This window comes from Patella vulgata, chromosome 7 (genome assembly GCF_932274485.2).
Source record: "Patella vulgata chromosome 7, xgPatVulg1.2, whole genome shotgun sequence".
Taxonomy (NCBI): Eukaryota; Metazoa; Mollusca; class Gastropoda; family Patellidae; genus Patella; species Patella vulgata.
In genome coordinates this window covers 19,199,995-19,211,619 of record NC_065885.2, presented here as the reverse complement: position 1 = coordinate 19,211,619, position 11,625 = coordinate 19,199,995, and the positions used below count along the sequence as shown (strand labels likewise).

The 11,625-nt window shown below is 35.7% G+C and overlaps 1 protein-coding gene across 1 annotated transcript; it reads right to left on the bottom strand.

The window, feature by feature from the left end:
* Window positions 1–579: 579 nt before the first annotated feature.
* Window positions 580–9,709, bottom strand: LOC130010335 (putative carbonic anhydrase 1). Its single transcript, XM_050557722.2, has 8 exons — window positions 9,426–9,709; window positions 7,008–7,172; window positions 6,192–6,355; window positions 5,344–5,436; window positions 5,005–5,083; window positions 4,105–4,269; window positions 3,534–3,688; window positions 580–1,374 (listed from the first exon to the last, which is right to left on the bottom strand). Exons 1-8 carry the CDS (start codon window positions 9,658–9,660, stop codon window positions 1,225–1,227), a joined length of 1,206 nt encoding a protein of 401 aa, XP_050413679.2. The 5' UTR covers window positions 9,661–9,709; the 3' UTR covers window positions 580–1,224.
* Window positions 9,710–11,625: the final 1,916 nt, after the last annotated feature.

The following is an 11,625-nucleotide window of genomic DNA, read 5'->3' as shown; positions in this document are numbered from 1 at the left end:
CATGGGAGAATTATCTGTAAATGGCGTGTTCAATAGTGTGTCCTCATAATGTCCAGTTTATGCATAAATGAGACAATCTTATCTGAAATTAACTTTTGAACCCAAAAGCAATATCCACAAACACAAAAAACACCGTTTTGGATTCTATTCATAATTATCTTTATAGTTTAAAATTGAATATAGCAAAACACATACATAAGACCTATTACAAACCTATCAAACGGTAGCAAATGACGATTTTATTAAAGGGAATTACGCCATTTTTGATTTAATATTGGCGGTCATTTTGAATTTTTGATATCGTGGATTCTCAAAATTTATTATTGAGTTCAAAATTGATCCCAGCCACACCGAAACCCATATAATTGACATGGAAGAAATCATACCCAACATGAAAAAATGACGATTTACTGAAAATCTACTATTTGGATTCCATTTTGACTGGCAGTTTGAATTTAAAACCATATAAAATGCATATTATCTTACGACATACCGACTGATAATATGAGGAAAATTCCATTTTATTACCAAAGGTAGTAGCAATGTTGAAAGAAATTGCTGCCACTATGTGAAAAAAAGAAAACCAACATTTATTTTAGTCAAACTCGTTTATTTCGGCACATATCGCTTTTACAATCACCTTATGTTTGAAGAATTTAAAAAGCAATTATTTATTGTCCCAGCACTAAAACACACTGGCTACGAGATATCGCTGTAATAAACGCCCTGGAGGCTGCCATATGGGCCGAATTTATGTATAAAGTTGTCGTATATGTATCATTGAACCAAACCTCCTTTGTTTCTGTTGATATTTATTCGAGATAAAACGTTATCCCTTTCCGTCTATTAAGGTAAAATGTCGAAATGTTGGACGTTTAAAGATGCATTATTCAAGCGCTAAATCTGCCTAATGGTCTCAAATGTTAAATAACCTATTAATTAGACATTTGTTTACATGTCAGGTCCATCAGCAACTCTCTAGAACTTCGGGTGGTTTTGATTTTAAACAGATTTATATACGATCGGTATGGATAATCGAAACAATTTTCTTATTATTGTAACAACGGTAGCAATGACAAACGAGGCTACACTGGTCTTCCAGGGACGATAACTTCATTATCTTTTTTTTAAATATTATAGCGAGAACTGTCATCTTTATCTAAATTTTATATAATGCATCTTTAAGCCGTCCATTTCTTAAATCTAGATTAGGGTGTACAGAGGTTAGTCATCACGACGATTATTGTATTTTCTTTTCCGGAATCTCAATTTCTTTACTTTACGTCCTGCTAGTGATTGTGTTGGTCGCAGGTTTCCTTTATCTGAAATAAGGTCTCCGGTAAATCTTGATTCCAATGCAGCTAAAGAGTTCAACTGAAATATAAAAATATACGTGTTGTATAAAATGTTTTTAAATAAATCATATTTGTTCTCTAGGATACTTTACAACCTGTGTAACACACCTTTTCTCGTGAAACGCAACAATTCCCAGAGATAAGTCTTTTCCGTAGCTCAACTTTTAAGGATGTTAATAAAATCACTTCTGGTGTATTTTTTCTATAATTCCAAGATGGTGAGCCTGCCCAAATCCCATATTTCAGATGTGACCATTTTGAATCCAAAATGGTGGCCTGAACTGAGGTCGAGTCGCTTGTGCCACGCTCTGATTCGAAAGACTACCTTTATGCCAATATTGTTCTACTTTTGTCAAAAAGTAAACTACTGGGAAATTTATTTGTTGCCAAATATGTCAATGTTCGCCCTTTTTTCACAATCTTGAAATTTTAACGTAATCATAAATTTTGATTGGAACTTGTCCTTATAGGAACTAGACCTGAAGTCTGCGTTACCTGTTGATGAATACACCATTATGTGTGATTTAATGGCCGAGAGTGAGACATTAAGTAATATACTCTTCCAAAAAAGTAGAGGCTATTCCGAAACAATACAAAACTGCGGAAATGCACTGCTGTTTTTATTAGAGGTAACCAGTGTATGTTAATAACAGGCCAATTGCCTACACATGAACATAAACTGTTCATATGGGCGGCTTATCTGACAACCCCATTTCACTCGCAAAGCGATACACTGTCAAAAGTGAAAATGGACGTTTTTGATTTTTGTCTTAATAATGAGTAATTGCTCCACCAATCCTCACACATTCAGCAATTCATCGTGGCATGCTCCTAATCAACCGTCCAATCACGATTTGGGGCAATCTGGTCCAATCCTCTTGACGTTGACGTCGACGAACACGTCTCCCGATCAAATTAAACGTAACACACCAAAGCAAAGATACGCTAAACAGCAAATCTTGTGCAAGAACCGGTAGGAAAGCAAACACGGATAGTTTAAACCAGCACGCGACAGTGTTCATCAACCCTTCCTTGAAGTGTCAAATTTGACAATGAACCCCTCCCACGTGTATGGCGCTATTGCGTGTCGCATGTGTTGGGGCGATAAGTTCTTCATCTGTGAACATACTCTCAAAGCATGTCAAATGTCCATGAATATTTACCATGTCGCAACCTGCATAGGTATTTGCATTTCGATATCCCCAACTTTTTTTTGAAGAGTATATATATTACGCAATGTCTTAAGCTCGAGACCATTAAACAACATAAAATACAAGTGCTTTGTAATGAAATACGTCAAACGGGTCAAAATTTGTATCTAGTATAAACAATGTACACTTGGCGGATTGTCCGTACCATTATTTGATTATTTGAAATAATGATACGGCAGCATCAAAGGATGACGTCACGTCTGTAGTTTAAATAATGTTATCAACTATTTTTCAGATTTTTCCCCATATTACGCAATATCTTAAGCTCGAGACCATTAAACAGCATAAAATACAGACATTCGGACGTGCTTTGCAATAAAATACCTCACACGGATCCAACATTTTAACTAGTATAAATAATGTACGCTTGGTGCATTGCCCGTACCATTATTTGAAATAATGATACGCAAACATCAAAGGATGACGCCACATCGGTATTTTAAATGAAATTAAAGACCCCCTCAAATCGAGTGCCACCAAAGAAGTTTATTTATGTATCGTTATTTTCAGGTTTCTAGATGCAATTATGCTTCGTATTAGCTTGTAGCATATTATTGGAAGCCAGTAGCGTGCTGTACTAATTTAGTATATTATCCGAGCTGATCAGTGAGCGTCTATTTTAAACCAAATATCCACGGTTTTAAGAATATAACTGGGCATATATTAACATAAATGAAGTGGCATTTTATCATATTTCCATTATGGTTATGGTTTCAATAAAATATTGTATGTATTGTAAGTGGATTTTAAAGCATAATTTTAGCAGTTTCTACTAATTAATCTCCTTTATTGGAGCGGACGGGGCAAAATCCAAACTAATATAATGATAACCGAAGGGCTAATCTCTCTGACGGGTTTTGGAGCCACTGTAACCGTAGTTTTCGCTACTTATCTCTTTATTGTCAATCACTTAATGATTTTCCAAGTGGAAACGCGCAAAAATCCCCCCTGCATCGTATAATATTACCGTTTCGTCGCTTATTCTGGTTGGTTCTTCTGCAACTAACCAGGTGACAGCTTCAGTACAAGTTGGAGATGTTAGAGAACCCTCATAATAATAGTATATAGCGGATTCAGATAACAGCTCATTTGGGTTTAAATAAATCTTTTCTGCATGTTTTCCTGAAAATTAAATATACAGTTATTAATTAATGCTGACGATCATAATAATATACTACATATTGTTAAAGTTAAGTAAATGATGTGTGTGTCCCACCCGATGCAGAGTATGTGTATTAGGACCAGTGGTGTTGGAGTTTTTAAATATTTAATGCTACTTATCAAAAGGGTTGAATCGAATTTCCGAGGTTAGTTGGCTAAAAATGATAATTCACTCAGTGACGAGTTTGCTATCTATTTTACTCCAGGTAGAACACCTCGATGAGTTCGAGATCATTAATATCAGTGGTTGTAGTTCAGAGTTTTACATGTTTATGTTTGGATCAATTACACATAACAAAACGAAGATAACCGGCGGCCTCCCAAAAAGTACCTGTGCATTGTAGCGAGAAATATTTTTATTAAGTGTTGGTGCATACCACAGCTGGACTCTTTAGTATGCAACAAACAGTCCCCGGGTACTCTTTTTCCTGAAGGAGGGTCAGGAAACTTTGGTGTCACCGCTGATCTACATCTACCATCTTCTTCGAGGTTAAATACTCTTCTAATAAAGGTCAATATATTCTCCAAGAAACAAACATTTTCTATAAATATAATAATTCAAGTAATAGTCACATTAAATAAATAATTATAATTTAACCAAAGTCTTAGTGATCGAGAGAAAAAATGAAGGGCTGGGTTAGCAAGCAAGCTTATCGGCTATAGTCTAATGGCAATTGATTTTAATTGTTCTTCACCGTGGATACTGAAATGAAAAGAAATGGGGTTTAACATCCTACTGTTCTGCTCCGACTGGGCTAATGAAGATGGTCATGGCATAAACACATTTTAGCGTGAACTATAGGTTTAAACGGATTTATAGAAACGGTAGTGACGCATTGGGCCTTGAAAGGACAAAGCCTGTCGATTTTCAGCGTTTTCGACATTCAGTTCCGAAGATACGCACCTTTTTCTCACAGCCTTGTGAACGCAATATAACCTATGTTTTATTGGATGTTTGGTGCTGAGCATCCGCATTTTAGGACTTTCTGTTCTAGAGATTATATTGCGGCTCTGAAAAATCCTTTGCACACGAGAGAAATGACCAGATTTCTACAAATAATCCTAATAAAATTTTAGTTCTTCTGATGGATAAGCTGCTCACTTTGGCTATCCTTTTGTTAAGATATATCTGCTATATGGACATATTTCGACACCGTGGGTAGCTATCATTTTATTCTACAATATTCGTTTCTCCCACTTAAAACAGTTTTATCAAAATAGCTGTGTTTTACAAAGTGATAGTGTATTTTAATAAATCTTGATATTAAATTACTTACCTTCGTTATCGAACTCTGTAACCTCGTCCAGTTGGCTGAATATCTGTTCAAATGCTGGACTTTTTGAACCGTCTTCTGTCTATAAGAAAAAGAACCGGACAAGATAGTAAGTCAATGTTTCGTATGACATAATGTGTAAGTCATACTACGATAAATGGAAAATGTTGCCGGACGTATTATTTTTTACTAATTCCCGAGTGACACGAGTTCATCTATGGCTGTCATTCAAGGTTTAGTACAGTCCAAAAACATAATATTTTACACAAATATAAATTAGCACTCTGGCACCACATTTAAGTGGTGGGTCTGCTACACTTCTGTATATTATGATGTACTTACCGAGAACAAAATCGCCACAACTACAATACCACCCGGGTGTGCACTAGCTTCTGCCAAATTTTTAAAATCGGAACGATGGTGGACAATGTGAGCCTATAACACAAGAAACAGTAAAAATACATAATCAGATTCATATAGAAGCCGTTGTACTGGTGTTTCTTATTATTGATGCAATACCCGTATGTTTATCAGTTAATCGCTCTAATCAGGATTAAATTTAACCTTCACGAGTATAAACAACAGCTGTAAGTCTTGATATAAACCGAAACATTTCATTTGGACAGAAAGTGAGATGGCAATTTAACCAATCTGATTAAAACACAGATCCTATTTCGTTTCGTTTTTATAGTTCAAAATTTCGTTTTACTTGTCTTGACTACACTTGAATCTGGAAGAGTTGTTATTTAACTCGTATTCTGAATGGTGTCAGGGATAAGCCAATGAAACGGTCTGTTACGGCGAGCTTTAGGCGTGTTTTTCACGGAACTGTGGGTAATCCACTAGTAACATCAATGCTGATTGGTTAATCAAATGTCTGACGTCATAGGTCATTTGACCCCTGACGTGACGTATAGCTATAACTTGTCAGATCTTCATGTAGTGTAGGCCATCGAAAGTATAAAAAAACGAAACGAAATATAGATCTGTATTTTAATCAGATTGGCAATTTACCAGGAGCATCGCAGTTAAAACAATAATGTTTACTTTCATTACAATTTAAGACAGGGTTTACATAACACCTACAAAGCAGAAGATATCCATAGTCTATTCTAAATTAAACTAAGCATTATATGTTAAATTCATTATCAATGTTAGAGAAAGTTTTGATGTCCTTTAAACATTACTACCTCTGCGTCAAAGTTTTTGCCACCAATTGTATGTTCAGTTTGTCTGTCGTCTCCACGTGGACCAAAATGGATGTGAACATTGTCCAAGATGTACGATCGACGGCTTTTAGGCACGCCATACAGCTTGATGTTCCCATCCTCGGGTTTAAATTTGGGGTACAAACCTAAAAAAAAAATTAAACAAGTTACACCCCATTTTGGGTTTACATTAGAACGGGAACAGTGAAATACGTAGGAAGAAGTTTAGGGTATAGGACATTCGCTGGACTAATGACATACCTGCTGATACATATATTTCAGCAATCGCCCTTGCCATCCGCACATTTAAAATGACTTTTCTTTGTCATAATATAACCGATTCTATGGATGCAGGAAGCCGAATTGAAACTAACGTTCACTCGACTCAATAATTCGCTAGCGGGGAGGGGTCTTTAGTAGTGGGAGAAAACCAGAGGATCCGGAGACAGGCGACCCTACTCCTTATCACGTACAACCGGGGATTCGAAACCATGCCAGTTGACTCAATGACAGACCTTATGATACAGCTCGCACGTGCTAACCATTCGGTCATCAATCCCCAGTCATGTTTTACAGCTAGCAACATACCTGGTAATTAATAGCGAACAACATTCTATAGATAACGAATGTTAGTTTAAAGTAATCACCACGTGTACAATTAGTAAAGGTCATCGGTTAATAACTGAAAGGTATCAGTTTCACAGTGATGCCGCTATTGTTCAGAAAATTCCCGACACTGCCACGTTGGAAACGGGTTTTTGCGCTTTCGATACATTATATCAAAAAGTAAATCATTACCATTATTTTCTACTTTTCCCTTAATATGGTTGCGTCTATATCTCAACTTGTTCCTGACACGATACGTGCGGTGGCTAACTGGTATGTCGATTGGCGACTGGAATGAGTTTCGTTCGTCACAACATTTATTAAGGGGAAAATCAATCTTGAACCAACACTGAGGACCTACAAAAACACCAAGAGTTAATATTTATCAGTGATAAAAACCAACACAGATGATTTAAAAGAAATGTATTACAAATATAGATATAGATGGGTGGGTGCGGGGGTAAAAAGCTGTCTCATCTACCCCAATTTGCTTCATACTATTTTCTATTTGTCAAATTCCTTCCGACTAAAATCATTGATTTAATAAAACATGTTCTTCTAATACTTGACTGGGTATTTGTTTTGTTATATGTATATTTAAAACCTAGATATGACGTCACCTTTTGATGTTTTAACCAGTATATAGGAGAATGTACACTTTTCTTAAACAATTGTCTATTTTTTTTTTTATAAAACTGTCCATTATTTATTGAAAATAATGGACAGGTTTACCAATAATAGACACTTATCTGAAAATTGAATATGTATTTTGGGATAATTTATTCTCTGAACAAATTAAATTACAGTACATGAAATTACTTTAAAACGTCATAGTTCCCGAAATGTCACATGACAGAATGTTGATTTCACGTGTTTGTCTACATAAAGAATTCCACTTAAATCCGTCCGTTATATGTACGTTCGGCACTAGATCGATGATACATTTTTATACGCCCACATTTTCACACCTACTTTGTGGACACTCTATAGGTCATAACTTGAAATATAGGTATGTATCCCAAAGATCTCGGTTCCTTTCGATATTGACTTGTATGGGACCGTAACTTGATGGATTATGGCCCCTGATTGTACACTTTAGAGTACACAATTTATATCCCATTTGATGAAATTGAACATGTATGTTTATAACCCACAGATCTCGGTTCTTTGCGATATTGATGTATATCGGACGGTAACTTCCTGGGTTATTGGTTTAGTTCGTGGATCCTATACAGGTCACAATTTTTATTCAATTTTAAAAACCGTTCAAATACATCATCGTTACACCATGATGACAGTTGAACTCGAATTTCGTGAATTGGTTTGTGCCTTTGATCCTGTGTCCTGTCACTTATATCAGAGTATATATTAAATTTCAAATCAAAATTTGGACGGCTAGTACCCTCAATATTGACCACAATACTAAGAATATTATCAGTATCTAAATCATTTTCGTGAGCAGCCTTTCCATCAAAACTTTGACGGCTATTATTCCCCATATCAAGAACATCACAATTTTCACAGCTATTATCTTCCATATCGAGTACATAACCAAATGTAATCAGTATCCAAATGCTTATCACATATATTCTCATTATTAATATCTGTTTTCGGCTGTGTTATAAACATGTCGTTTATATGGTGCTATGTTTTACGTCTGATAATAGCCTCAGACTGTCCATTATGTCTTCGGCCATTATCCATCACATACATCTTTTGGTACTACTGTATACATAACATAGGCAACATTTAATAAATACGCTTTTAATTATACCTCAATTACTATAATCAAAAATACATTACATCTTCTCCAATCCCATCCCATTCATGTATTTATTAAGAAACACAATAAATACTATTGTAACATGGACGGGAAATCTTCCTTTGTTCTTTTCGTTGAATAAGCAGATTGTTTTCCCTCAAGTAGATTGGATTGAGCTTAACCGTGTAATAACTGGACATGTTCAATGTTATTGCACAGTTTTGCTGGTTTTAGTAGAAATCATATAGAGAAGTGGGGTGGGTTTTCTGTGCAATAACAACAATCATATTGTGAAGGTTTCAATGTTACAGGTCATTTATAGCACGCTTCATTCGTGAATAAACCTGTTAACTCATGAAAGCCGTACTATAAATATAACTTCTTACTTATTGTCGCAAGATAACAACTGACTTCTTTAATTAAATAAACTTTGATAATGTTAAAATAACACATTTGTTCTTCCCAATATTTTCTTTAATTCCAGCTAACTGGGAAAATTCATTCCTAATGAAAATAATGCGCCCGACTCCAAACAAATCTTGAATGTGTCTGGGACTGATTACAAATCATAGTCACAAATCCATTTTATGGACAAAGAGCGAGTACTGTTTCGTCTCTAATGTGAAATAAAATAAAAAATAGTACTAACGCTTTTTTTTCAATTTTGTGCAATTTTCTTGTTGATTAATTACAAAAGAGAGTATCATAAAAATGTTAGCGGCGTATACATTCAGAAAAGAACGGTGAAAAGTAGACTAAAGTTAATAAACATGCCCTAGGTGATGTTCTGCTAATAACAATTTATTTTGAAATCTATCGTGTAATAATACAGTAACTATAAAACTCACCAATTCCCGAATCCGGATCATACGAAAAACAAGATTCATCTCCTAGTGGACATAAAGCTCTTTCACCACGTGGTGTTGGGTGCGGGTTAAAGTCATTGTAGTGACCCGGTAGATAATTTGTAACTAATCCCAAAGCTTTCCTGACGTACGAAGTGCTGAAATGGAAGTCAGTTGCCAGTGACTGCTGTGCCAAGCACAGAACGCCCAACATCAATACCGCTTTGAATGCCATCATGTATCAATGTCTAATATCTCGAACCAGAAGATACGCCTAAACTGATCGTTCAATGCATGTCTTCTGCTACAGGATAGAACACATCAGCTATTTATATGGCCGCGAAACCATTAAATGTCATAGACACAATTGACTAAGTGTATTTCATAAGCATTTTATTTTTATCTATGTCATTTATTTTTTCTGTGTTAAGAGACCTATTTTCAGTGCAAATTGAAATTTTTACAATGAAGTTTCTGCTTTGTATTATAGTTTTTACCCCTTGGGATATTAAAGAAACAATCCACAGAATAATAGAAATGGGCATTATGTTATCAAACTAGTAAATGCTCTAGTGTTTTCGCATATTGACTATTGTAACTGTCTCTTTGTCAATCTCACAGCCTCTACCTTACTTCCTCTTCAAAGAGTCCAAGACATGGCGGCCAAAATGATACTTGGTGTATCTAAATACTCAAGCTCAACTGCTGTACTCAAAGAACTCCACATCTTGCCAGTAAAAGTACGAGCTGAATTCAAGCTCCTTGTCATGGTCTACAAGTGTCTGAACAATCTGGCCCCGGACTATTTAAAAAATCTAATTTCATATAACTTAAATAGACGTTCAACACGTTTAGCTACTACTGACCTCCTTCGTGTTCCATTTACTAAAAAACGAACTTTCGCAGACAGGGCCTTCAGTGTCGCTGGTCCTAAACTATGGAATGATCTCCAAGATTCTGTAAAGTCATCTTTAACATTAAACAATCATTAAAAACCCATCTTTATAAGCGTACATTTCCAGAATAAATCAAACTCTGCTAAGAATGATTGAACTGCCACTATCCTATATTGTGTACTATATGTATATTATATTCTTTTTAATACTTACGTGTTTTGTAAAGCGCCTTTGAATGTTGATGTGCAGCAGTAACGAGCGCTATACCAAAGTTCGATCTTGGTTCCTTTAGAACCCAGATCGAACCCAAATTTTATAAACTTAAACTTAACTTAAACTATATAGCTCGAGTCACCAGACACATGTGTAAATGCGATTGGGGTGTATGCAAACCGGATCTAAGCGCGCGTGACGTGATCAAAATGTGTTCGTTTTTTTTCCATTTAATTTTCCGAGAAAAAACCCACACCGGTGAAAAGTGCAATTTGTTTAATGTTACATTAAAACAGTTTCTTCGTTATTGGATTTTATTTTATAGCAATTCTGCGGTGTCTCAGTAAGTAAGACGCAGGTTTGCTCCCTGTTGTCCAACAAAATTCCTCGGGATTTCCAGCGCGGTTTACACTTAACAGTTAACATTGGTGCGAGGATAGTGTCTAGCCGAATGGAACAAAAAACGAGGTTCCGTGTACACATTGGCATGCACCTAAACAGGTGTGTGCCTTTTTTAAAATTAAATTTGCTCAGTCACTGCAGAAAAGTAGGACGTTAAACCTCCTTTCTCATTGCTGTTTCAAATGTTTGCGGAACATAGTCGGGTTATTATCAGTAGTGTAGCTATGCTGTACTGTTGATGGGTGGAAATACCTATTGCAGACACAGACTTGGTTTCAAAACATGTTAAATTTTCCTCGAACTCGATAAACCAACCCTCAAATCCCACTATCAGGAATTGTGTTGGAAAGTTTAGTACTACGAAAATGTAAGAACCGACAGAATGAAAAATCGGGATATTGCAAATTCATAAAGAGTTGACAAATAATGGATTTGAACAGAATCGCCAATATATAAAAAGGGTGTTGTGAGTACCCCAGCCCATCTCTGTATCCGCACATCTCATGAATATGGCAGTAATATCTGTCATATTTTTTTACCACGGCGTTTCCGACACGTCGTCTAGTTTATTGGCATTAAAATTGTCATCGTATTGCTTGGAGACAGATATATATTTAATGATGATCGAGATTAACCTAAAATTGAATCGCTAATAACTAGGTTCAGAGTGAAGCAATTTGACTTAAATTTTC

What these genes read in the sequence shown, in the direction of transcription:
- LOC130010335 (XM_050557722.2), bottom strand. Translation starts at nt 9,660, where the DNA reads ATGATGGCATTCAAAGCGGTATTGATGTTGGGCGTTCTGTGCTTGGCA. An exon ending in TACTAAAGAGTCCAGCTGTG is followed by an intron (nt 3,689 to 4,104) that starts GTATGCACCAAC and finishes TTTAATTTTCAG; the next exon opens with GAAAACATGCAGAAAAGATT. An exon ending in CCAGAATAAGCGACGAAACG is followed by an intron (nt 1,375 to 3,533) that starts GTAATATTATAC and finishes TTTATATTTCAG; the next exon opens with TTGAACTCTTTAGCTGCATT.